The sequence below is a fragment of the Rhea pennata genome, unplaced genomic scaffold (assembly GCF_028389875.1).
Source record: "Rhea pennata isolate bPtePen1 unplaced genomic scaffold, bPtePen1.pri scaffold_46, whole genome shotgun sequence".
NCBI lineage: Eukaryota > Metazoa > Chordata > Aves > Rheiformes > Rheidae > Rhea > Rhea pennata.
In genome coordinates this window covers 86782-113836 of record NW_026907685.1, presented here as the reverse complement: position 1 = coordinate 113836, position 27055 = coordinate 86782, and the positions used below count along the sequence as shown (strand labels likewise).

Below are 27055 nucleotides of genomic sequence, written 5' to 3'. Positions count from 1 at the left end.
CACTCAGCCTGCCCCGGGGAGTTCCCCACAGCCCTGTGAGGAGAAGTTCTGGGTGGAAGGAGCAACCTCTGGCAGGGCATGTTCATTCTCCCATCGAGAGGGTGCTATGCGAGCCAGGGCTGCTCACAGCTCTAGCTCACCCCCCAGGACATCTCCTAAGGGATGACCTTCCCCTGGAAGCAGGGAGCTACCTCAATGCTTCACCGTTGACAGAGAGGGATGGAGTTGTGCAGAACTGGGTGCACACGGCGCAGCATGGGGTCTGTGAGACCTGGATGGGGCAGAACACAGGAACAGCTCCAGGCAGCAGAGCCATGGCCAGAGAGTCAGAGGAGACAGCTGGCAGCACAAAGGGGACATGAGGCAACCCCCCTTTAGCACTTTCAATGCAGACACTTTCCTCTGAGCAATTCCCCACGTCTCCTCTCCCACTCAACAGATCCTCTGGCCTGAAGGCATGCGGTCTCTGGACTCCTCTGCTGCTAGACCTCCAGAAGAGGAGAGGTGCTTCTCTCCAGTGATGGGCCCGTTTCCCACTGTGCAACAAAGGAGCTAAGAGCAACTGCCCTGCAATGTCACCATCTGCAGGTGGCATGAACAGCTAGGTAACGGAAAGGCTTGACTTTGAGTACTATGAGTACCCAACTGTCCCTCTCTTCTCTCCTCTTTGGCCAGGAGTGCCATGGTATTAGTCCTTGATTCTCCACCTGTCTGCTTTGCTCTTGTTCTGGCTCTTGGGCTTTCTGGGTATTGGGAGAGGTGGGATTCAGCTGAGGTTCAGAGATTGACCCTGAGAGTCCTGCCACGAAGGAGTCCGCATGGGAGCAAGGTGCCTAAGCCCTCTTCTAAGCTATCAGGCTCTGGGCAATGCGCTGCGTGGTGTTGGAGAACGAGCAGATTCTCCTGTTAGGAGATCCCATATGCTTGACCACCTCTGGGGGTGTGTGTGCAGCTGCACGCGTGTGCAGCTGAAATGAGCGCTACATGTCCTCAGCTAGAATGTAAGAGCTGAGGTTTTTGTTGGGTGTCAGTACCCACATCACAGAGTCCCCTGTCTGGCCATCTATGTCAGGGGCCGTGTCACACCTTCTCCCTCACATCTCCATGTCTAAACCGAAAAAAAGAGAAACTTTGGAGAGCTGCACTTTGAACCTGGACTCTTGCGCTTTCATCATGGTCCAGTTCCTTCTTCAGAGTAACCTCTGATTGCAGTTGTCCTCTAGCTGAGAAAAGTGCAAGCACAAGGCAGCTGGGAACAAATCTGATGGACAGACCAGCTGTCCTGACTCTACACTAAACCACAAACTTTTCCTCTCTGGTCTCAGTAGTGTTCATCTTTCCAACAACAGAAATGAGGATTTCTACAACTTCAGGGAGAGCTCCCCAGGTGTGATGGGGCATCAAAGAAAACCCAGCAAAAATTATTATAAAATGAACCTTGAGCATTTCTATTGCAGCCCACAGTCTCAGGAGCTCTGTGTGAAGATAGTACAAAGTTCTTCCTCATTAAAGGTGAACTTCATCTGACATAAAATGAACATCAGAGCTGAAACACTTCTACTGCATCTACCCAGGACTGACTCCTTTGGATCCCCCCGGGCAGAAGTATCTGCTCCTCACAGCAAACTCAACCAGCACAAAATGGAGCTGAAGCAAAGGGTGTGACAGAAGGTCTTCCCAAAAATGGGAAAGGAAATGTGAATGTTTATTGGGGGGTGAGGGTGTGCAAAGTGGGGAAACAACGAGAAATGGCACGGGTTTGGCTCAGAGAATCTTTCCTAACTCTTCATTGTCTTCTCCTCCGTGGACAGGCCCCTGTGCTCAGAGGGAGGAAATGTCCAACAGCAGTTTCCTCACTGAGTTCCTCCTTTGGGCATTTGAGGACAAACGGGAGCTGCAGCTCTTACACTTCTCGCTGTTCCTAGGCATCTACCTGGCTGCCCTCCTGGGCAACATCCTCACCATCTCTGCCATAGCTTGTGACCACCACCTCCACACCCCCATGTACTTCTTCCTTCTCAATCTCTCCATCCTGGACTTTGGTTCCATCTCCACCACTGTCCCAAAATCCATGGCCAATTCCCTGTGGAACACAAGGGCCATTTCCTTCTCAGGATGTGCTGCCCAGGTCTTCTTCCTCTTCTTCTTCATTGGAGCAGAATATTTTCTTCTCACTGCCATGGCCTATGACCGCTACGTTGCCATCTGCAAACCCCTGCACTATGGGACACTCATGGGCAGCAGAGCTTGTGTCAAAATGGCAGCAGCTGCCTGGGGCAGTGGCTTTCTCTACGCTGGATTACATACTGGAAACACATTTTCAATTCCACTCTGTGAAGGCAATACCATGGACCAGTTCTTCTGTGAAGTTCCCCAGCTCCTCAGGCTCTCCTGCTCTGACTCCTATCTCAGGGAAATCGGGCTTCTCATATTTAGCGCTTTCTTATTTTGGGGTTGCTTGGTTTTGATCATTGTTTCCTACGTGCAGATCTTCACAGCTGTGCTGAGGATCCCCTCTGAGCAGGGCCGGCACAAAGCCTTCTCCATGTGTCTCCCTCACCTGGCCGTGGTCTCTCTGTTTGTCAGCACTGGCATGTTTGCCTACCTGAAGCCGCCCTCTACCTGCTCCCCAGCTCTGGATCTGGTGGTGGCCGTTCTGTACTCAGTGGTACCTCCAACAGTGAACCCTGTCATCTACAGCATGAGGAACAAGGACCTCAAAGATGCAGTGTGGAAACTGATTGACTGGACATTTTTCAGCAACAAGAAGCTTCCCATCTCCTTCTACAAATGATTTCCAGTGTCTCATAAGAGACCAGGTCTGTCCTTTTGATCTTAATTCCTTTTCTCCTTTTGTTTTTCCTTTTTTCTTTCTTTTTGCACTCTTTTTTCTTTTTTTTTTGGCCTGAGATAATGTTGTCCAGAAAAAAAAAATGTTATTATTCATCCCACTTCTGCTTAAGCATCTGTGTGTTTGTGTGTCCCAGAAATTTTGTGTAAATGGAGGTTCCTAGCTCAATTAAACAAAGGAAAAGAAGTTGCAGCAGCTCAGTGTGTCTCAGATTCTTTCTCTGATAACTTCTCTGGTAAGTGGCCAAAGGGTGGTGTCGCCAAAGACCTTGTGCTTTCTTGGGTTCTCCGTTGACTCAGGGTGATGCAATCAGAGTCCCAGTGTTAACAGGACAAGCAGTTAATGACCGGCTTCATTTAATGACTGGCATGGTGGCTTGGAGATCCCTCAGTTGGCAGGCCTGATTCCTAAGGTGCAACAGAATTAGATATAATTAATAGGATAGAATTAGATTCCTAATTGCATAGAATCACCCACTCTCAAGGAAGTACTATTTGAGCTATAGTTCTGGGGAAAAAAAACATTCAAAAAGGCCTTGAGCAGCTCTGAATTGCTGCTGAGGACAGGGAAGAGAAGACACCATCACTTACTTACAGATGAAACAGCTATTCAGGTGATACAAAGAGAGTGAGATAATCTCAGAATGGGAGATACATGCTCCAAGGGTCGTCCTTCCAAGCCCTAATGACTGCAGGAGAAGGAGTCTGTGGACTATGCTATATAGCCAAGGCTGACCACTCTGCTGCTGAGCTGGAGGTCCTGGAGAGGGCTTTGGCTATGCCTAGGCTGAGGGCACGTATCTGCCCTCTGGCAGGGTGATCAGGGTACAAGCTGGACGCGCTGCTGACAGCACAGACATGGCTCCAGGGGCTCTAGCGTGGTGTGGGGCTACTCCAAGCTGTTTCCTGTTACTCAAGCCGCGCCACAGTTTTGGTCCCTCCAAACTGCTCCTTGTCGCTCACCCTGTGCCACACTGCCAGAGGGATGCAGAGAGAGGCTGGAAGGTGGCAGGGTGGGTGGCCATAGCATGGCCTCTTCCCAGTCAAGGGTGGGTGAAAGCCTCCACAAACACCTTCCAAAGGGGGACACAGTCCTGTGAAGAGCACACTGACATCACTCCCTGACTTCCCCTAGGAGCACTTTCAGGTGACTGGAGTCTGTCCATGTCCTAAAAAGCCCCTTGGCCAGGAGGATCGCAAGACAAAGTGAGTAGTAAAACAGAGGCTGAGAGCCAGACTCCATCAGACTTTCTTGGTCTCGGTGGCTTCTTCTTCTTCTTCTTTTTTTTTTTTTTTTTAATGTGCATGCAGGAAATTTTGCCCATTCGGTCGCTTTGAAATCCATTTCAGAGCACTTCCCGAGCTTGCACCCACACCGCAGCCCCTGCAAGTCCTGCTCGTGAGCAGAGTTTGATCAGGTTGTTTGTAGTCTCACCAGGTGCCCTTCCAAATGTTCTTTTCTGCTCTGAAAATTGCATTTCAAAGCAGCTTGGAGAGAGGATGTCTCCCGATGTCTCTCAGCATCCTGACTGCTGTCTTTACTCAGTGCTTCTTGCCTCACTTGAGGCTTGTGACCCTTTAACCAATATGAAAGATGTTTCCAAAACAGCTTGGTTTTAGCTGGTCTTCTTTTCAGCGCCTTGGTGAAGGACCAGTCCTACCACGTTTCTTTGCTATAATGCTTCTCATAGCCCTGATGAACTATTCCTAAATAGCATCTCTGTTGGTGTCAACACTTTAGATGCCCTTGCCCAAGTCCTTCCATCTCTCTCAAATTGTCAGCGCATCAAATAAGATGCTCACCCTCACGCATGGAGGATTAGTTAAATTCATTCCGTATTTGGGCAGAGATTAAAATGCTGTGTGTTGGAAGGATTCCCACTCCAACCCAGACTTGAAGGCCTTGCTTTGTCGTCTTCAGTTTCATAATTATTCTTCCCATGAAATCATTCTCTTAGAAAGTGTTACCAGAAATTATTTCCAGGCCTTTGTCCAGTTCCTAAGTTTCATAGGGTTGGTCTAGGTGATACGTAGACAAAAGTTAACCTTCTTTGGGGATGCTAAATTGTAGCTAATGGATGTTCTGCTGCGCTGTGACGGTCACAACGTTAGTCAGCAAAGCTGTTCAGCGGCTGCACCAACCTCGGGGTAGAGGGAGATGCAAGTAGTCAGAGCCATCTGGCCAGGCTGTTTGTAACGAGCCCTCTGCTGTCTCAGCAGCTGATGTGCCAAGAGCGATCTTCAGATGACACACAGGTTGCTGACTGGGAGCTCACCTTTGTCTCAGAGCTGCTGTGCCAGCAGTTTGCAGGCAGGTGTGTGGGCTCTGCGAGCTTAGTCAGAGGTGGCACCCAGTGGAGAAGACAACCTTGCCTTAGGTGAGAGGACCCTAAAGGTCACCATGTGGCAGATGTGTGGATCCTGAGTCTGCAGACTGAAACGTTGTGAGGTCACCGCTGTTGATGAAAGCTACGTCAGAAAATCAACGTTATCACATCAATTCTTTGTCGGCAGGTGGTTGGCCCTCGCCAGGCACATTGCTGGGAAAGGCTGCGTGAGGTCCCTTGTGCCTGAGCAGCAGATGGGCTGGCACAAGGCACACGGCTAAGGAACTTCTAGTGAGGTCACATCTGCCTCAGAGCTGGTATGCCAGCAGCAGGCACGTAGACCAGTAAATTGATTGCGAGTCTTTCCTAGCTGAGCAGCTGGTAGGCTAGCAGAAGGCCCACGGTTTGAGAGCTTATCATGAGGTCACTTCTCTTTCAGCAGCTTATAGGCCAGAAGGTGACCATGCCTAGGAAATCTACTTTGAGCTCACTTCTGTCATATCATCTGATAGGCCATCAGTGGGCTGGGAAGCTTATTTTGACATTACTTCCATCGCAGCAAGTGATAGGAGGATTTATTTTCAGGTCACTCCTGTCTCAGCAGCTGGTGGGCCAGCAGCAGGTACATGGCTTGGAAGTGGATCGTGAGCTCACTTGTGGCTGAGCAGCTGGCAGGTGACCTTTGTCTCAGCAGTTGACAGGGTAGCAGGAGGCAAGTGGCCGAGGAGATGGTTTCGAGGTCATTTCTGCATCAGCAGTTGACAGGGTAGCAGGAGGCACGTGGCTGGGATGCTGGAAGGGGAAAGTGAAGGAGATCCTAGAGAGAGATGAGAAAGGAGGGGAGGGATAAAGAGGGGAATATAAGGAGAATAAGGAAGGAAAAGGAGAAACTGCATGAGAGTAGGATGCAGGGACAAGAGAAGGAGATATAAGACAAGAAAGAAAAGCAAGCAGGAGAAAACAAAAAAAGGAGTAGGAGATGAGAAAAGCAGGCCTTTTTTCCTGAAGGAAGCATAAAGGGGACCAGAGAGGCAACACTTTCCCACTGCAGTAGAAAGCTTTGCTGACTTTGTGAGCAGCGAGATAATTTCTTTGGGATCATTTCACGCATGTTTCTCACTGCCACAGAGCCCAGAGACAAGGAATTCAGTCATATCAAATGGAAAAAAAAAAACACTTTATTTTTTTCCAGAACCATTCTTGCAATGGCATCATGTTTCCAATGTTAGTACGGTTTCTCCTGTAGCTCTCACCTGACCAAGAGACCAGCTGCTCAGCTTGTGTTTGCTACCACTGTGCTGCCAGGGCTTGTCTATCTGTGGAGTTATTTGAGAATAAGTACTCAAACCAAATGGTTCCCACTTAACTCCAGGCATGCTCTTGCTTATTTTGGACTCCGTGTGTCTTTCCATGGTGTAACATGGAAGAATCGCTGCATTTTACATTTCCAGCCTACCCTCCCTCAAGCTAGACAGAGCTAATTTGAAGTATAAAGGACTGAAGCTGTCATCCGCTATAAAGTTCCTCTTGCTTCTCTTTCTTTTAGATGAGACAGCAAAAAAAAAAAAAAGAAAAAAAATCAAAATATGAGAATTACTGATGTTTCCTTTGTGCCGTGATGTACATGGAAAGCCTCTCTCAGGAGGTAGACCAAAGATCACATCCCACAAGTCATCAGGTTTTGGCATTTTCATGTCTTTTGTGAGGCTCCAATAAATTAAAAAGCCTCCTAAATGCCTCCTTCTCGTGTCAAATTTGCACGGAAGAGGGCAGAATGGATTTCTGTGTCAAGCCAGTTCTGCAGAGCTTGGTCTGGAGTCTGGTAATGCTAAATAATTCCATTAATGGCCTAAGGGATGGAGCTGATGTTTCACATATGTACTGACATTAATGTGGAAGAGTCTGAAAATGAGCTGGGGGGGCAAGATCAGAGTTGAGAACGATCTCGGCCAGCTGGCAAATCTTGGCAAAGAAAGAAGAGTGGTCCGTTCTCCATGGACACTATGAATGAGAGACGGCCTTAAAAGGCAGCGAGGAGGATTTGTGTTGCAATAAACTTCCTCACAGGCAGGATGGATGAGAACTGGGATGCGCTGAGGAAGACTCTTCTGCCTCTGCAGGCGTTAAAGTTGTTTAACGTGTAAACTGGTTTCCTGGTGTAACCCTTGAGGATGCTGCATGTTCTGCTTACGAAAAGAATGGAAACTGCCAAATAAACTTTTTTATGGAAGCTTTCATAAACAACAGAATTTCCAGAAGCTGTAAGATAGCTCTTTGACCAATTATTCCTGCAAACTGCAGCGGGAAGATGGTGCCCTTTACTCAAACACCGTCTTGTTCTCAGGTCAGAGCCTAAGACACAACCTAGAAGCCCAGTCAGAAAATCTATGACTTTCTTTATAAAGCCTCAGCAAGAAAAGAAATTTGGCAAGTGACTCGTTATGGAGCAAGATCTTGGGACACCCTGACAACTCAATTTGCACAATGGGGTATAGCAGCACTCTGAATAACAAATTCTACCTGGACTTGTATGCAATGGATGGGTTTGTATCCCTCCGTTTTGATTTAAATAGAAAAAATCCTGGAGGTGATGGTGAAAAGCCCTCTGACATTTGCCAAAACATTATTTCTTTTAGAAAGTTGGGAATTCGGACCTTTCTTTCTCAAATGCTCCTAACCATCTCGGAAATAACTCCTTGGAGAGGAAGGTGGCGAAACAGCAAACGCGTGACTCCTCCGGGTTCTCTCTGTCGCTGTGCACACGGTGGTTAGACTGCACGCGAGTCTTCTCCTGCTGCAGAAGCCAGCGCATAGCTTGAGCCCAGGGTGGAGAACCAGCCTGCCCTCGTACGAACACGCCTCGTCGCGTATGTTCGTGTTTCTACCGCCGTGCCCGGGCAGTTCCTCCGAGAAGGGGAGGGCAAGCACAAACCCATCCCTGAAGCCTCACCCAAGGCCAAACTCCCCGTTCTAGGTCGTAAGAGAGCAGAGCAGGTGCATTGTAAGGGTTGATGTCGTTATTGTGTCATCTTTAATTGTGTAAAAGCACGATACTGGATCCAAAAAGCTCCTTCAATAGGTGTTTGTTCAAACATCAAACTACTTCTCTGGGGTCTTCCCATATGAAATTCTAGTTCTTCTATGTTTTCACGTTGTTACTCACTTTGATGTTCTCATTAAACACGAGTGCTTTATTGGAGTATTGTTTATTCTAGGACAGAAAATGGACAGTTTCTTTTCATATCATTGACCAACTTAGGTTATTGGCCATAGCAGAAGGGCTTTTCTGTGCTGCCTGCAAAAACTTAGGGGGCAGAAGAGAAATAACAAACCAAAAGAAATCCCTAAGCAGATGAGGCTAACACATCATGTTGTTGCATTTCTGTGGCCCCTCCAGGAAATAGGTTACCGGTCTAAGCAACAGGATGAAAGAGATCTCCAGGCCTCCTTGGCTGAAGAGTAGAGGCGTGACAGGGAAATCAGGAAAAAAAAAAAAAAATCTAGGAAAGGAAAGGTTGATCTGTGGAGGGCCGAGGTATTGGAAACATGTTAAAACATTCCCAAATGTACCATCTCTCACACCCAGGGATGGCAGCTGTAAAGGTCCCTGGTTAAAGCAGTATTGTTGCCTCCAGGCTTGAGTTTGAGCCCGAATTTTCCTAGTCAAATGGCTTGAGACAGTTTCACAGAGACTTCTAGAGGGGAGGGTGCAGAGGAACTTTTTATTTTCTACACCTCTATAAGTGCAGTCAGTAATATTATAGGGTTGAACCCTCTAATATTCACTTTTGGGGGAGAAAAGGAGTTAGGACTGGATGCTCTGAGACCAGCTATACAACCATTAGATGCCTTCTGCACTGTTCAGTTACATTTGCTCTCTTCAGACCTCAGCCTAAAATGCTTTTTCTTTTCCCCTTTCAATTTGTTTGAGACTTCTGGCCAGAAAGCAGAATTCAGAGAAATTCTTTGGCTTTAATCTAGGGGTCGTTTTGCCGAAACCCTGGCCAGACTCTGCTGTAACACAGAGAGTTGTGTTGCTGTGATTCCCCCAGTCCTCCACGTGTTACCGCAGCGTCCCTGATGGAAGTCATTTACGCTGTCGGTGTTTTGGGAAACAGCACCCTGTATTTTCAGCACCGTTTTATGAGATTTATTCTACCTCGGTAGAAATTTGACCCTCTTATGAGCAGGACTCTCAGGCCTCCTGATGACATCAGGAGACAGGAGTCTGTTAATGACCTGCAGGAGCAGTTGCAGGAGAAGTGGGGATACATGGAAAACACGTATCAGCGGGGAAGAAGAAAGAGCCAGGCACACCAGAGAAACCACAGACAGAGCGAGTGTACGCCAGCATCCTCTGACTTGCCTGACATGGGAATGACTTGGGCTATATCCTGCATCCCAGTGCCTCTCTGCAGCCCAAAGCCAAGGCCTAAAATGCAGCCTGAGTGGAAGGGCTTGAGGGTACAAATGAGACCATCAGTGTGCAGGGACTGGGCAAGGAAGAGGCAGGAGGAGTCTTAGAGAAAGCATCAGAAGAGAAGCTTGCACCGCTGTACTTCTTGCCATTAGGAACCTCTTAAAAAGATGGATGAAGACCAGTGAAGACTGGGAGAACACTGGCAGAAGTAAAGGCGGAGGGAGCAGGTGAAGAAGAGAAGCATTCTTTAATGAAAAGAAGCAGGTCCTCTGCTAAATAGCTCTAAATACGGTGGGTATTTCCCCCCTTTGCAATGCCCTTCCTACTTCCACAGCAGCACCTGGAGACAGAGAGTCTTTTCCTGACTCCTGTGTGTGCCTGAATCGGGCTTTTGAGTCCATGCTACCCCTGCTACCCAAGAGGGATTTGCTGACTGCTCAGCATCAGATTTAAATATGGGCCAAAAGAGACGCAAATGCCCGAAGACTAAAGGATTTATTCAATGTTTGGCTCTCCCTTTTCACAGTATAGTCTCTGTCCTTCTGCCCCCAGAATACTGGCATGGAGATGTCCAGGATCCCAGCCCCCGACCCACCACAGGCTGACAGAGAGGATCACGGTACCTCATTCGGTCTCGAGGGGTCTGTATCGCATCACCCACCACATCACAGGGACTATTGAAGCTCTGTCAGAGCTTCTGCCTTTCTCCCTGTCTATAAGGCTTTACCCATTCTTCTAAATACCTTAGTGCAGAAGAGAAGATCCATCTCCCAGCTCAAGCGCCACAGTTTCAAGCCAGGCAGATGTGATCGGACTACCATGGAGCAGCCCACTCCTGTGTCAGACACCGGCTGCCCATCCAGGTCCCACATATCATGAGGAAACTTCCACCTCCCCTGTTTTCCCTGGCTAGATAATTCATTCTTTGAATTTCAGAATGCAGTCACGTGCTTTAGGACCTGTTTGTCACCATTCAAGGACAAGGCAGCTTGTTTAGCCAGATGTCCCCCTGGATTCCCACGATAACTATGCTGAATTTCAAATTTCAAAATTAGGATGAAACTTTCCTTGATGGGGCTGGAAATCAACAACGAGCTGCCTGGGAGCTTTGGAGAGGCATGGAAAGGACAGCCGCAGAAACAGGGAGTGCATCTCATTCCCTGCTCCGAAGGCAGCTCTCTCTCACAGCTGTGCCATAGATGTCCAGCTGCAGCAGTGGGAATTGCGTCCCAAGGATGGAGAGGATGTGTTTCTGCATGGGAGCTCCCACTGGTCCCCTTTTGCAGCAGTGGAGGCGTTAGAAAGGGAGAGTTTCCAGTGAGAGTGACAGAGCACCGGAACAGGTTGCCCAGAGAGGCTGTGGAGTCTCCTTCTCTGGAGATCTTCAAAACCCACCTGGACTCGATCCTGTGCGACGTGCTCTAGGTGACCCTGCTTGAGCAGAGGGGTTGGATTAGATGATCATCAGAGGTCCCTTCCAACCTCAATCACCCTGTGATTCGGGCAGGGCTCAGCAGCGGCAGAGGAGAGCCAGAGCCCGCCAGGCGGAGCCGCAGCCGAGGCAGAAACGGTGCCAATGCCAGGCAGCCTGGGGACGGAGCACCACGCTTCTCCACCTGGACGTCCATCAGCTCAGAAGCGTCTCCGGTTATAGCTCTCATGCACGTGGGTCTTGCAGTAGCAGCTTGGGCACTAGAATTAATGTGATTTTTGTTATACACACAGAGGGACGGAGCGTGTTTTGCCGTGGCTCCAGCTGCCACAGATCTAGCAAGTCACGTGGAGTCAGTGCAATTCCCTCCTCGAAGAACCGGCGCAGGAGGAACCTCCGTTGCACGTACCAAGAGAGGAAGGTAGAACTACGTCTTCAGGTGAAACTTTATTGTCTCATATGATCCGTTATTCCGTGTCTCTACAAACAGACGCTTGCAGGGCGCCTGCTTTAGGTGGAGAGGGACCTCAGCGACCGTCGTAGGGACTAGATCACCGAGCGCGGAGGGAGACTAAGGCCCTTTGCTCAGATGTAGGCTCTGACCCAGCGGATTCCCACACCTGGAGAAGTCAGATGGATCCCATATAGCCATGCAGGAGACAAAGTCACTTTTCCACTGTTGATTACTTTGAAGTTACGTCGAGTTCTGTAGGAGCACCATAAATTGGCACTGCCTCATGCCTCGGACCCGTGATCTCTTGGATCTCCTTAGGGACCTGGCACTGAGAGTGGTTGCCACCAGCCCGTGAGTCCAGATGGATGAGACGCTTTTTCCAAGCAACCCAGCAGCACCCAGCAGGGTGCTACAGGAAAGGAGATTAGAGAGGATGAGCTCTCGGAGCAAGTTGAGCCTTCTGGTGTGACACACAAGCATATGACCAGTCTCCTCCATAACCTCCACCTCGTACCGGCGAGGCTTCTCCCTCACCCCTTCCTTTGGAAAGGCTGTTTCCAAATTTGACCCCTTTGGGACTTAATAGCTTGTTCCGCCTCCCGTCATTCTTGCTCTAGACTGTCTCTTTCTAGCTCTTTCCACCAGGTTTTGCACCCTGCGACAAGGACTTCAGGGTGATTGCACATCATGGGCAAAACAGCCCCCTTCTGAGGGCTGCAAGGTTGAGGGTTCCCGAGCAATTACAGGGTGAAATGGGCAGACAAGAGCTACCGCACAACTTTCCTGAGATCTTTTTGCAATTTTTTTTTTTTTTTTTTTGGTATGAAATCATCATCATCGTGGTCTCTTTGTGAAATCTGTTCTGTGAAGTCTGTTCCACAGGCTAAAAACGCTGGGGCTCAAGAAGGGGGTGACGATGGTGTAAGACACGTCACTGGTCAGAGCACCCGCTCCCACAGCGCCAGGCACCGCCAGAGTGTGCCACCACCGAGGTGACGTGGGAGACACAGGCGGAGAAGGCTTCGCACCTCCCTTCCGCTGACAGCAGGATCCGGCCCCGGATGAAGGCACGGGTGGGCAGGGTGAAGAGAAAGCAGCATGGCAAGGCAAAGAGCGCCGACCACGTTGCCACCAGCGCAAGCCAGCTGGAGGGTGAGCGGGCCAGGTGGCAGAAGAAACGGTTGATGTGGTGGAGAGGCCAAATGTGCAGCACTGACCCATCTTCAGGATGATGGAGAAGGCGTAACGGATTTTTGAGGAGGATAGAGCACCCAGGAAAACCTCCATGGGCATGGGCAGACTCCGGTCCACCCTGATATCACAGTCTGGGTCACCACGTGCACGAGGAGAAACAGCACGAACCTGGAGCTCAGGAACGTGGGCAAATCCAGTCAAAACGAAGTCCGCTGGGATGGTTCGATTCCTCCTTCGCACTTGTCATTTACCTACGGAGGTATCAAAGACGAGCCCCACGTGACCTGCCAGCGGTGGGATGTCTCCGGACGTTGAGGGTGTTGGCAACGAGGGCAGACCCAGTTTGAGGTCCTCCTCCCGGCACTGGAGGAACACTGGAGGAACTGAAGCAAAGACGCTCTAACCCTGGCTGCTCCGGGAGAAAAGGCTGCACAAACCCTCATCAGATAAGAGAGAGACAGAAGGTGAGGAAAAAAAATACCTTTAAAACTCTGTTTCTTCTGCTCCTGCTCTGGGGATGTGGGATAAGAGTCCTGGTGAGAACTGGTTCTTCTCCCCAGCTCCCAAGTGCTCCAGGTGCATGTCCAACCCTTTCCCTCCGGTGGTTGGAAAAGCAGGCGGCCAAACATGGAAGTCAAAAGCAGCAACACGTGCCAGCAATCCCCTTGCACCAACGTGGGAATCCACGGCAAGAGGCAGTTCTGAGTAACCCACCTCCAAACTTGTCCCACCTCAAATCGGAGGAGGACAACAAAGATGCCTGGAGGGTTATGAGGGCTCCCTGAAGGAAGAAGCTCGCAGAAAACTGAGAGAGCTCTGGAAGCCAAGAGCACGCAGGCCGAGTCGGCCCGGAGAGACCCAGAAGACCCAGAAGACCCAGAAGATGAGGCACCACAAGCAGCAGCAGCATTCTGGGCTTGCCTACAGCCAGGCCAAGTTGTGTCACGTTGCCAGTGGAGCTGAGACCGTCACGCCCCGGACCAAGGGCAGGTGTCTCCTTTCCACCAACTGCACTGACGGCCTTTGACGAACTGGCGAAACCTCTGCTGCAGGCTCCACTCGAGGTAGGCCAGGGTGACCCACCCGGCGTAGCGGGCTACACTGTGGACACCCGCGTCTCAGCAGATGGTCCTTCCCCCAAACCCTCTATGCCCAAGGGCTTGACAGCTTGGGGGGGTGGGGGGAGTCTGTGCGAAGCCCCCTTGTCTGCGGCCCAGGCGACGTTCTCAAGCGTGGCGAAAGGAGACCCAAAAGCCAGCGAAACGCTCGGCCAGTGGCCACCTCCAACGGGCACACGGAAGCCTCCTCCCTATTCGTCCTACACCAGATCCCAGCGCGCGCCCCGGGGCAACCGTCCTGGGGCAGTGGAGAGGTGGTCGGTTGGTTGCGATGGGATGGAAAGGAGCAACGAAGGGCAAGGCCACTAATGCAAAGAAACCTTTTTTTTTTCTTTTTTCTTTTTTTTTTTTTTTGCCAACTTTCAGCAAGCAAGAAGGGACGGAAAGTGCCTGCTTGACCCTTGTTATTGCTTAGGAGAAGGCCTTGTGTCTTGAGTCCGGCACACCTCCATCACTGAGAGCTGCTAGGGTGCCTCAGGGCGGTCAACTCTTAATTAAGCCCATCGCTCCCAACTAATGACACCTGTCCCCAAGTGAGGGCCTTAATGAACATGCGCTGCAGTTTCCTGGAAGAGCTCGAAGCTGCTGCCACCCTGCCCACGAGGACAGGGTCTCTCGGAGAAGCTAGGGACGCTTCCAGCCGCAAGCGTGCAGAGGGCTGCGAGCTTGCTCCATGTCTGCGCTTCCTTCCGGACGGTGCAGGTAGGGCTCCCGGGTCATCTTTCCCCTGGCTCCACAGATTGCCTCTCCGCGACCTTATTCTTCACAAGGGAGGGAGAGGACCTGTAGGAGAACCTGGACTAGATCCCACCATCTCGGTGTGAATCAACTCCATGCTGAAGGACGAGAGGGTCTGAGCCTCCTTCGCACAAGACCCCTCACCCTTGAGCTCTCACCTGTTGGGTACGGAAGGGAATGTCCCAACACGCCCACCGCTAGCCCAGGGCAACCAGGAGCCAACGTGTGCGTGCAGACAACGCGCGCAGCCCATGGCTTGAGCCAGTCCGGGCAGCGGGAGCCGGCCGGACCGCTCGAACCTGCTGCCTCCGCTTCTCCGGCTGCTCAGGGCAGCATCGCTCAAGGGCGGCTTGGACACTTTGGTGTTCACAGCTCCGCACGTTGTCACCACGAGCTCGCGCAGCCACGAGAGGCTCTGAACCAGCGGTTTTCCTCCTCTCTCTCTCTCTCTCTCTCTCTCGCACCTCCAGAGCCAACAAGAAGCCCTTCGGCAAACCCGCCTCCTCGGCGGGAGGGACCCCGACAAAGACGACGGGCTTGGGAAACGGGTCTCTTCTTTCAGGCTTTCTCAGGAACCTTCAGCCACGGCGCTGCCGCAGCTCACGGCTGCCCCCGCTGCGTTACAAGAGACGGTGCCGGGCATCCCCGTGCCCGGCTGGCTTGCTGCACCCACCAGCTTGCTCTCAGGAGCGCAAGGTGCTGCCCGCGTCACCCCCGCGTCCTCAGCCAAAGCCCAGCAGCCTGTTTGCACCACGAAGGCAACCAGCACGGGGAAGGAGAGGCCAGGAAAGGGCTTTCAAGGAGGGACCCTAGCAGAGCCTCTCGGTCACGAGAGCTCCTTGCACCCTTGGCGAGCCGGGCGCCACTCTTCTTCCTGCTCAACGTTCAGAGGAAGCCTCCCGCTTCCGTGGAGAACGACAGCCAAGCCCCGGCCACGGACTTTCATCTTCCTGGGGGGTTCACCAACCTGGCGGAGCTGCAGAAGCTGCTCTTCGCGGTCTTTTCGCTGCTCTACCTGGTCACTCTGAGCACAAACAGCACTATCATGGCCACCACCAGGGTTGAGCCCAGCCTGCGCACGCCCACGTACTTCTTCCTCCGCGCCTTGTCGTTTCTGGAGATCTGCTACACCTTCGTCATTGCTCCCGAGACGCTGGTCGACTTGCTAGCCGAGAGGAAAGCCATCTCCTTCCCGGGCTGCGCTGCGCAGATGTTCTTCGTTCTGTTCCTGGGGTGGTCCCACTCCTTCCTCCTGGCCGCCACGGGCTACGATCGCTGCGTGGCCATCTGCCGCCGCTACAACATCATCGTGACTCGGCGAGCGTGCGCTCAACTGGTGGTCGCTTCCGCTTTCAGCGGCTTGCTGGTCGCCCAGGCCATTACCGCCTTGATATTTTGTTCGCCCTTCCAGGCCTCCAAGAAACTCAACCATTTCTTCTGCGACTTCTCCCCGGTCCTCAGCACGGCCTTCGCTCGCAGCGGTCTCAGTGAGGCCGTCGTCTTCGCGCTGGGCGTCTTCGTCCTTCTGATCCCACCGAGACGCTGATCCTCATTTCGGACCTCTTCATCCTCTTCGCCATCCTGCAGATCCCCTCAGCCACAGGCGGGCGCAAAGCCTTCTCCACCTGCAGCGCTCACCTGACCGTGGTGGTCACGCGCTACGGCTGTGCCTCCTCCATCTACCCGAGACCGAGCGGCAGCTACTCGGCGTGCCGGGACGAGGTGATCTCGATGGCCTACACCGTTCTCACCCCGCTGCTCAACCCCGTGATTTACAGCCTCCGGAACAAGGATGTCGAAACGGCTCTTCAAAAAGCACTCAGAAAAAACCAACTTTCTCGGAAGGTTTTCCAGTGAAGAGGTTATTCTCCTCGCGTCCTTCCAGCCAGCATCTTCCACTTCCAGGAAAACTTGGAAACCCTTTTCCATGCATCCTCTCTTGCTCAGAAAGAAGCTTTCCGGCATGACACGACAGCTCCTCGGGGCTTAAAACCTCCGTGAATTCAAGTCGTGGTGAAGGTGGACCTTGCTGGGAGGCACGTCCCTCTGGAAAGGCTCAGCAGCTCTGGAAAGCCACCTAGCACATTTCTGTTTAGGAAACCTTCTTCGCTTCCCTGTCCGATGCTGCGAATTATTTCACCTCTTTTTCAGATGTTCTTCTGGCAATTTATTATCTTAGGGCCGTTGGCCCTGCGAGGGTGCTGGGTGCTGCACCCGCTGCTGCCGGTGGCTCCCTGCAGCGGCGCAGGGCAGAGGGGGCAGGAGGTCTCCAGCCCCCCACCCCCGGGCAGGTCCCCTTTGGGTCACTCTCCCCCACATCCCCAGGACCTTGCCCTCCCGTCCCCTCCGCCCGCCATGGGCCCTCAGTGTCCCCATGAAGCCCTCTGAGATGCTCTGGAGACCCCCAGATCCCTCGGGGACCCCTGTGGGACCTTCCAGGGGCTTCTTCAGGACCCCCCCACACACACACGCTCCCAGAGACCCCTCTGGGTCTCCCCAGATCACCACCATGGACCCCCACCAGTGTCCCCCTCCCCAGGGCCCTCCTGGGTGGGGGGCAGCGGGGGTGATGCCATGGAGGGACACCTCCCCCCTGGGGATCTACCCAGGGGTCCCCGCAGGACCCACCCTGAGATTCCCCCACCCTGGACCCTCCAAGGACCCACTGAAGAGTCTACCAGGGAGCACCCCAGGTCCCCTCCAGAGACCACCCCCGCCAGGAGCCCCTCCCCCCCCCCCGGCCATCCGTGTCCCTCCGTGTCCTCTCCGTGACCAGCGCCACTCGCATGTCCCCACGTCCCCTCCCGTTCCTGTCCCCTCCGTGTCCCATGTCCTGTGGCACGCTTCTGCCACCCTTGTGCCCCCACGTCCCATCTCCCGCGTCACCCTCGCGCTCCCACGTCCCCTCCCGTGTCCCCCCCCCCCCCGCATCCCCTTGTCCCCACATATGTGTGTCCCCCCCCCTCCCCAAAAGGCAGCGGCCAGTCCCAATTTTGCTCTATTTTACGTTAAAGTCACTTTACATGTAAAATACAAAAATACAGCTGGGGGGGGGGGACAACAGGTGACACCCCGGGGGTCTCCCTTCCCCCCCCCCCCCATCCAGCTCCAGGGGACACAGCAGTGACAAGGCCAGCAAGGGGGGGGGGGGGGGGGGAAGGGACCCCCCGGCCTCCCCCGAGGTAGTCAGTGCCGGGGGGAGGGGCAGGGCGTTTTGGGGGGGGGGGTGACAGTGTGTGACAGGCTCAGATTGGCACCGGAGAGGTGGGGTGTGTGGGGGGGGGGACAGGGTGGCTCCAGTCCCCTCTCCCTCCCCCCCCCCCCCAAAAAAAGCCCTTTGGAGGGGGTCGAAGTAGGGGGGGGACCCTCATAGCTCACCCTGCTTCTGGGGGGGGGGGGAGGACGTGGGTGTCACGGGGACATCGCTCAGGGGAGGGGGGATGGGGGGGGCACCCCGGGGTGGGGGGCACCTAGGACCTTGAGGAGGTCCCAGGTTATGGGGGTGGGTGGTCCTGAGGGGGGGAGCAGAGGGAGACACCCAGGTCCTTTGGTGGGTGGGGGGGTGGGTTCAGGTCATAGTGGTGGGGTCCTCAAAGGGGGGGGGCACCCCATGGTGGGGGCACCCAGGTCCTTGGGGAGGTCCCAGGTTATCGGGGGGGGGGGTCCACAGGATGGGAGCACCCAGGGCTTTTGGGGGAGACAGTTTGGGGGGGGCATTGCCAGGTTGGAGAGGGCACCCAGGTGCATCAGAGGGTGCCAGGTTATGCGGGGGGGGGGGGGGTGAGCACCCCAGGGTGGTGCGCACGCAGGTCCATGGAAGGGGGTCCTAAGGTTGGGGGGGCACTCCGGAGTTGGGGGGAGACACCCACGTCCATCAGAGGGTGCCAGATTGCAGGGGTGAGGTTTGGGGCGGGGGAGGGCACCCAGGTCACAGGTTGGGGGGGTCCCAAGTGTGGGGGGGGGGCCCAGATTATGGAGGCATCCTATTTTTTGGGGGGGTGGGGACACCCAGGGCCATTGGGGGCGCCTACATTATGGTAGGGGGATCCTATGTAGGGAGACCCTTACGTCCATGGGGGGCTCCCAGGTTATGGGGGGGGGTGTCACCCAATTTATGGGAGGGTCCTATGTTGAGGGGGGCCCCAGGTCCACGGCGGGGGGGGGGGGAGGATCCCTGATCCATGGTGGAGGGGGAAATCCAGATTTGGGGGGATCCAGTGCAGAGGGGGGACCCAGATGTTGAGGGCTCACCAGTGCGGGGGGGGTCCCTAATCCATGGGGGGGAGGGTCCTCGATCCATGGGTGGGGGACGCAGATGTGGGGGGATCCAGTGCAGAGGGAGCAATCCAGATGTTAGGGGATCCCTCAGTGTGGGGGGGATCCCTAATCCATGGGGGGGTCCCCGATCCATGGGGGGAGATCCAGATGTGGGGGGATCCAGTGCAGAGGGAACAATCCAGATGTTAGGGGATCCCTCAGTGTGGGGGGGATCCCTAATCCATGGGGGGGTCCCCAATCCATGGGGGGAGATCCAGATGTGGGGGGATCCAGTGCAGAGGGAGCAATCCAGATGTTAGGGGATCCCTCAGTGTGGGGGGGATCCCTAATCCATGGGGGGGTCCCCAATACATGGGGGGAGATCCAGATGTGGGGGGATCCAGTGCAGAGGGAACAATCCAAATGTTAGGGGATCCCTCAGTGTGGGGGGGATCCCTAATCCATGGGGGGGTCCCCGATCCATGGGGGGAGATCCAGATGTGGGGGGATCCAGTGCAGAGGGAGCAATCCAGATGTTAGGGGATCCCCCAGTGTGGGGGGATCCCTAGCCCATGGGGGGGTCCCCGATCCATGGGGGGGATCCAGATGTGGGGGGATCCAGTGCAGAGGGAGCAATCCAGATGTTAGGGGATCCCCCAGTGTGGGGGGATCCCTAACCCATGGGGGGGGTCCCCGATCCATGGGGGGATCCAGATGTGGGGGGATCCAGCGCAGAGGGAGCAATCCAGATGTTAGGGGATCCCTCAGTGTGGGGGGATCCCTAATCCATGGGGGGGTCCCCGATCCATGGGGGGGATCCAGATGTGGGGGGATCCAGCGCAGAGGGAGCAATCCAGATGTTAGGGGATCCCTCAGTGTGGGGGAATCCCTAACCCATGGGGGGGTCCCCGATCCATGTGGGGGATCCAGATGTGGGGGGATCCAGTGCAGAGGGAGCAATCCAGATGTTAGGGGATCCCCCAGTGTGGGGGGATCCCTAATCCATGGGGGGGTCCCCGATCCATGGGGGGAGATCCAGATGTGGGGGGATCCAGTGCAGAGGGAGCAATCCAGATGTTGAGGGGTCCTCAGTGCTGGGGGGGGGCTCCAGTTATTTTGGGGGGCGGGGGGAGGTCCCCAATCCAAGGAGGAATCCAGATGTGGGGGGAATCCAGCACAGGGGCAGATCCAGATGTTAGGGGCTCCCCAGCGTGTGTGTGTGTGTTTGGGGGGGGGCCTGATCCATAGGGGGGGTCCCCGATCCATGGTGGGGGCAGGTCCCTGATCCGGGGGGGGGGTCCCCGATCCATGGGGAGGGGGTCCACCCGCTTGGTGCTGGACCCCACGGTGGAGGGTTCCTCCCCCCCCCCCCAAGCTCCTCAGTTATGGGGGTCAGGGCAGGGGGGAGGGGAGGGTGTCACACCGGTGTCCCCAGCGGGGTGGGGGCGGGTGGCCGGGGGGGAGGGGGGGAGGTCCGCCCCCCCGCCCCCCTAGCAGCGCCCCACCTTGGCGTCGCCTATGGCCCCCCAGACGTCAAAGACGAACTCGTCGGGGAAGGCGAAGTCGCCGAGCTGCTCGTCGAGGGCCTGGGCCAGCGCGTCGGGGTCGCGGGCGTCGCGGCCCAGCTCCACCATGGTGGCCGCTGCGGGTTGGGGGACAGTTAGGGACAAGGTGGGGGGGGGCCGGCGCCCGGGGGTTGGGGGGGGGGCACGGCTTGGGGGGGGTGCTGGTGCCTGCACCAAGGAGGGTCTCGGTCCTGGTTCCTCCATGGTGGTGGTGGTGGTGGTGGTGGCAGGGGGACGGTTGGGGACAGCCAGCACCAGGAGGTCGTAGCCCTGGTTCCTCCATGGTGGTGGTGGTGGTGGCAGGGGGACAGTTAGGGACAGTTGGGGACAGCCAGCACTGAGGAGGTCGCAGCCCTGGTTCCTCCATGGTGGTAGTGGTGGTGGCAGGGGGATAGTTGGGGACAGTTGGGGACAGCCAGCACTGAGGAGGTCGCAGCCCTGGTTCCTCCATGGTGGTGGTGGTGGTGGTGGCAGGGGGACAGTTGGGGACAGCCAGCACCAAGAAGGTCTCAGCCCTGCTCCCCCATGGTGGTGGTGGCAGCAGGGGACAGTTGGGGACAGCCAGCACCACGAGGTCCCAGTCCCGCTCCCCCATGGTGGTGGTGGCAGCAGGGGACAGTTGGGGACAGCCAGCACCACGAGGTCCCAGTCCCGCTCCCCCATGGTGGTGGTGGCAGCAGGGGACAGTTGGGGACAGCCAGCACCACGAGGTCCCAGTCCTGCTCCCCCATGGTGGTGGTGGCGGCAGGGGACAGTTGGGGACAGCCAGCACCACGAGGTCCCAGTCCCACTCCCCCATGGTGGTGGTGGCAGCAGGGGACAGTTGGGGACAACCAGCACCACGAGGTCCCAGTCCCGCTCCCCCATGGTGGTGGTGGCAGCAGGGGACAGTTGGGGACAGCCAGCACCACGAGGTCCCAGTCCCGCTCCCCCATGGTGGTGGTGGCAGCAGGGGACAGTTGGGGACAGCCAGCACCACGAGGTCCCAGTCCCGCTCCCCCATGGTGGTGGTGGCAGCAGGGGACAGTTGGGGACAGCCAGCACCACGAGGTCCCAGTCCTGCTCCCCCATGGTGGTGGTGGCGGCAGGGGACAGTTGGGGACAGCCAGCACCACGAGGTCCCAGTCCCGCTCCCCCATGGTGGTGGTGGCAGCAGGGGACAGTTGGGGACAGCCAGCACCACGAGGTCCCAGTCCCGCTCCCCCATGGTGGTGGTGGCAGCAGGGGACAGCTGGGGACAGCCAGCGCTCTTCTCCCCTCCCCAGCCTGTCCTGGGAACCTTGAGGAGAACCAGGTGCACCACGGGTGGGGTGAGGGAGTCACTGCGATGCGTGTCCCTAGTGGGGGAGGGGCCCAGCACCCCTGGGTGGGGGGAGACTGCAGAGGGTTCCCCCTCATGGCGGGGGGGGGGGGGGGACAAAGCACCCAGCACCCATAGGCGGGGGGAGACTCCACGGCAGCGTTCCCAGGTGCCCCCACTGGATCAAGCAGGACAAGGCACCCGGGCACCCATGGGTGAGCTCCCACGTGCCCGTGGCGGGAGGGAGGGGAGAGGGGACGACGAGGAACCCAGCACCCACGGGTGGGGAGGGACACGCTGGGGATTCACAGGGGCCCACGGCGGCAGCTGGGGGAGGTACGGGGGGGACAAGGCACCCAGCACCCTTGGGTGAGAAGAAGCACCGTAGGCGGTTCCCAGGTTGCTCCAGCAGATGTGGAGGACACCAAGGCACCCACGGGTGAGGGAGGCACCACGGGGGGGGGGGGGGTTCCCACGCTCCCCCAACACACATGGGAGGTCACGAGGCACCCAGCACCCACGGGTGGGGGGTCCAGGCGCCCGGGGCTCACCCAGCTCGGTGTCACGGATGCCCATGTAGCTCTCGAGGAGGTCGTCCACCTTGGCCACGGCCCTCTCCTCGAAGGCCGAGGGCTGCGGGAGGGGACAAAAGCGGGTGACTGGGAGGGGGGGGACACACGGCCCCGCCCCGCCCCACCCCGGTGTGCCGGCGGCACCTACCTGCTCCTCCACGGTGGCGGGACCGTGAGCCCGGAGGCGGAGGGTGCCCCGGCCGGAGCCCAGTTGGGTGCCACCACCTTTGCCTCCCGCCGCGCGCTGGCTGATCATGTCTGCCGGGGGGGTGGGTGGAGAGTCGGGGTGGGGCCCCCCACGGGGCACCCCAAGACTCCCCCTCTCCAGCTCAGAGGGTGTCTCAGGACCCCCGACATCCCCCCCCGACACCCTCCACCCCGCCAGACCTTGGGAGGTCCCTCTGTGTCACCCTCTTGGGTTTGGGGCATCACCTTCTTGGTTTTGGGGTGTCCCTCCTCCCCCGCCATGTCCTCTCCTTGGGCTTGGGGGACCCCCGTGTCGTCCCCCCCCACCCCAGGGTGATGGGGGCCACCCTCATGTCCTGCCCCCCTCCTTGGGCTTGGGGGACCCCCCCCCGCCTCGTGTCCCTTCCTTGGGTTTGGGGTCCCCCCTCAACGTTCCCCTCCTCCAGCCCCACAGGGTGGCCCAGCGACACCATGGGGTCCCAGACGCCTGGGTCCCTCCCACCCAAACCATGGGCAAGGAGGCAGCAGGGACACCCAAGGGTGCCCCATCCCCCCCCCCCTCATCTTGCAGGTGGGGCTCCCAGTCCCACAGCTCCACTACGAAGGAACCATCTCCAGGCTCAAGGGACACGAGGGAGCCCAGATGCCTGTGTCCCTCCCACCCACCACCCAACCCCTGGGTGAGGAGGGACCCCACCCACCCACGCGCCCACCCTGGGGTGGGGGCGGCGCTCACCGAAGGCCTTGCGGGGCTCGGTGAGCTTGAGGGCGAAGGTGCGGCCCTTGGGCAGCTCCTTGAGCATCTTGGCCACCTCGTAGTGGCGGGCGCCCACCAGGCTCTGCCCGTTGATGGCCTCGATCATGTCCCCGACGCCGATGACGGCGATGCGGTCGATGACGCTGCCCTCCTTAATGCGCTGGGTGGGGGGGGGAGGGGGCGAGAGGGCCCAGGCGTCCGGGTGCTGCCTGACTCCCCCCTCCCCCCATCACCACCACCCCTCCCCAAACGCCACCACCACTGCCACCACCACGGGGCGACTGGAGACAGAGAAGGACACGGACGCCGCAGAGAGGACGCGGAAGGGGGACGTGGGACACCAAGATGTCCGGGGTGGGGGCGTGGTGGTGGGTGGGGACACGCGGGGGACCGCAGGGTGCAGCCCAGCCAGGAAGGTCGTTAGCGGGACTTAGCCGGGGTGACGCCCTCACCCGCCTCCGCGGTGGCTTGGGGACAGTCCCGGGGTGTCACCGTGTCCCCTTGGGACGGTCTGGGACATTCCCGGATTGACACCCACGGTGACTTGGGGCCAGCCCGGCGTGTTCCCCATGTCCCCACCCCTCCACGACGGTCCAGGACGTCCCCAGGTCACCCTGATCCCCCCCCCCCCCCCACCCGGCGACTCGGACGCAGCCCAAAGGTGTCCCCACGTCCCTCTGGAAGTCCCAAGGTGCCCTCAACCTCCGAGCGCCTTGAGGACACTCCAGGAGGGTCCCCGTGTCCTCCTGGGACGGCCCGGGTTGCCCCTAGGTCCCGGGGTGTCCCGTCCCGTCCCCCCCCCCAAGCTCTTCCCACTCAGGGGAGCTTGGGGACCACCCACAGCGTTCCTCCGTCCTCTCCGAGGTGGGGCAAGGCGTCCTCGTGGGTGTCAAGGCGTCCTCGTGGGTGTCAAGGCGTCCTCGTGGGTCTCCAGGCGGGACGGTGCCTCCTCGGTCCCTCAGGACAGTCAAGGTCACCCCCCCCCCCCCACCCCCCGGGGACGTCACCTCCTCACCTTGATGAAGGCGTAGCCGGCGCCGTTGTCGGTGATGGTGAGGCCCAGGGCCTCCTCGGACTTGAAGACCTCGACCTCCTTGCGCTGCCCCTTGGTGTGGGCGAAGATGAAGTCCTCGAGGCCGATCTGGCCTCACGAGCAGCTTCTCCATGTCCACCTTGTGCGTGTTGAGGGTGCAGAACATCACCTGGCCGGGGCTGGGAGGTCAGCGGGGGGGGGGGGCACCCAGGTCACCCACCCCCCCCCCACCCACCTCCCCACCCCGGGGACACCTCCTCCCCGCCCCCCTCCCCCTTCCAGGAAACTCAGGACCTTCTCCCTGGGGCCACACGGGACCCTCTGCCTTGGTGGGGTGGGGTGGGGTGGGGTGGGGACAACCATGGGGACGGGTGGGACCTCCAGGGACTTGGGACCCCAGGGTGCCCCGTCCCCTGCTCTCCTCACCACCCAACTCCACCCAGCACCCAGGGTGCCCCGTCCCCTGCTCTCCTGCCCCCCCAACCCCACCCCAGCGCCCCAGGGTGCCCCGTCCCCTCCTCTCCTGCCCCCCAACCCCCTCCAGCACCCCAGGGTGCCCCGTCCCCTGCTCTCCTCCCCCCCACCCCCCCCCCAGCGCCCCAGGGCGCCCCATCCCTGCTCTCCTCACCCCCCACCCCCCCCCCAGCGCCCCAGGGTGCCCCGTCCCCTGCTCTCCTGCCCCCCCAACCCCCCCCCAGCGCCCCAGGGTGCCCCGTCCCCTGCTCTCCTATCCCCCCAACCCCACCCCAGCACCCCAGGGTGCCCCATCCCCTGCTCTCCTCCCCCCCCACCCCCCCCCAGCACCCCAGGGTGCCCCGTCCCCTGCTCTCCTCCCCCCCACCCCCCCCCAGCGCCCCAGGGCGCCCCATCCCCTGCTCTCCTCCCCCCCACCCCCCCCCAGCGCCCCAGGGCGCCCCATCCCCTGCTCTCCTCCCCCCTCACCCCCCCCCAGCACCCCAGGGCGCCCCATCCCCTGCTCTCCCCCCCCCCACGCCCCCCCCAGCACCCCAGGGCGCCCCATCCCCTGCTCTCCCCCCCCCCCACGCCCCCCCAGCACCCCAGGGTGCCCGCACCTCGCCGGGCGGGATGCCGAAGGCCTCGGCGATCTTGCCGTAGAGCTCGCGCACGTTGCCGAAGCCCTCGACGCGGCCCGTGGGGCTGCCGTGCGCCAGCTGCGTGTGGAAGACCAAGCGGGGCCGGAGGAGGGCGGCGGGCGGCGGCGGCGGGACGAGGCCGCCGGGGGGGCCGCCGCCGCCGCCCCCCCGCCGCCAGCCCCCGGCGGGGCGTCCCGCGAGCCGCCGGCGCCCAGGGGCCCCGGGGACCCGCCGCGGCCCCCCGCCGCCTCCTCGTTCTCCACCAGCGGCGGGGCCTTCTTGCGGCGGCCCAGGCCCAGCGGCATGGAGGGGGGCGAGGCGGGGGGGTCGGCTGGGGGGGTCGGCTGGGGGGGGGACCCGGGCGGTGGCGGCGAGCGGGGCGGGGGGGGGGGCAGCGGCGGCGGAGCCCTGCAGGGACAACGGGAAGGGAAAGTGAGGCACGTGGGGACCCTAAAGTTGGGGGGGGGGGGTGAAGTGGGGGAGGGGACACCCTTGGGTGCCCTAGGGGAAACTGAGGCATGGGGGGGGGAACCCAAAGTGTGTGGGGGGTGCAGTGGGGGGGGGGTGACACCCTCGGGTGCCCTAGGGGAAACTGAGGCACGGGCAGGAACCCAAAGTGTGTGGGGGGTGCAGCGGGGGGGGTGACACCCTTGGGTGCCCTAGGGGAAACTGAGGCACGGGCAGGAACCCAAAGTGTGGGGGGGGTGCAGCGGGGGGGGGGTGACACCCTTGGGTGCCCTAGCGGAAACTGAGGCATGGGGGGGGAAACGAAAGTGTGTGGGGGGTGCAGCGGGGGGGCGGGGGTGACACCCTTAGGTGCCCTAGGGGGAACTGAGGCACGGGGGGGATCCCAAAGTGGGGGGGGGGCTGGAAGTGACTCTGTTGGGGGCCCTTGGGGAAACTGAGGCAGCGGGGGAGACCCTGAAGTGGGGGGGGGCCTATTGGGGGCCCTTGGGTGCCCTAGGGGAAACTGAGGCAAGGAGGAGACCCCAAAATGAGGGGAAGGGGCTCCCTGTATCGGCGCCCCCCCCCCCCGGCCCCGATCCCCGGGTGGGTCCCAGCGTCCCTCCCGCCCCCCCCGGCCCCGGCGTGGGTCCCGTGTCCCCCCCCGGCGTGGGTCCCATGTCCCCCCCCGGGTGGGTCCCATGTCCCCCCCCGATCCCCGTGTTGGTCCCGTGACCCCTCCCCGCCCCCCCCGGCCCCCGCCCCCGTGTGGGTCCCATGTCCCCCCCCCCGAACCCCGGGTGGGTCCCGTGTCCCCCCCCGATCCCCGTGTGGGTCCCGTGACCCCTCCCCGCCCCCCCCCGGCCCCCGCCCCCGTGTGGGTCCCATGTCCCCCCCCCCGTCCGCCCCCCTGGCCCCGGCCCCCGGGTGGGTCCCGTGTCCCCCCCCCGATCCCCGTGTGGGTCCCGTGTCCTCCCCCCCCCCCCCCGATCCCCGTATGGGTCCCGCCCCCCCAGCCTCCCCCCCGGCCCCCGGTCGGGTCCTGGCCCCCCCCCGCCCCCCCTGATCCCCGGGTGGGTCCCGTGTCCCCCCCCCGATCCCCGGGTGGGTCCCGTGTCCCCCCCCCGGCCCCGGGTGGGTCCCGTGTCCCCCCCTCACCGTCCGCGTCCCCGCGCCGGGCCCGTCACTTCGCGAACTCCAGCCGGGCGCTGCCGGGCCTGACCCAGCGGGGGGGGGGGGGGCGGGGGGGGAGGAGGGAAGGGGGCGTGGCCAGCACCTCCGGCCAATCAGCGCGCGGCGGCCCCGCCCGCTCGC

General features: G+C 58.8%; 2 protein-coding genes across 2 annotated transcripts; one reads left to right on the top strand and one right to left on the bottom strand.

Moving 5' to 3' along the window:
* The first annotated feature begins 1807 nt into the window (after positions 1-1807).
* On the top strand, positions 1808-2794 carry LOC134154821 (olfactory receptor 14A16-like). Its single transcript, XM_062601470.1, has one exon. It carries the CDS (start codon positions 1835-1837, stop codon positions 2792-2794), a length of 960 nt encoding a protein of 319 aa, XP_062457454.1. The 5' UTR covers positions 1808-1834.
* Positions 2795-17518: 14724 nt separating this feature from the next.
* GIPC1 (GIPC PDZ domain containing family member 1) lies at positions 17519-26952 on the bottom strand. Its single transcript, XM_062601496.1, is given in 9 exon segments — positions 17519-20432; positions 22207-22288; positions 22376-22485; positions 23150-23330; positions 24186-24317; positions 24319-24372; positions 25277-25492; positions 25495-25705; positions 26900-26952. Coding segments are annotated over 8 exon segments (1035 nt in total). The 5' UTR covers positions 25603-25705; positions 26900-26952; the 3' UTR covers positions 17519-20280.
* Between the last annotated feature and the right edge of the window lie 103 nt (positions 26953-27055).

Bases quoted from the DNA above. Each gene is read 5' to 3' on its own strand.
- LOC134154821 (XM_062601470.1), top strand. From the start codon at position 1,835: ATGTCCAACAGCAGTTTCCTCACTGAGTTCCTCCTTTGGGCATTTGAG.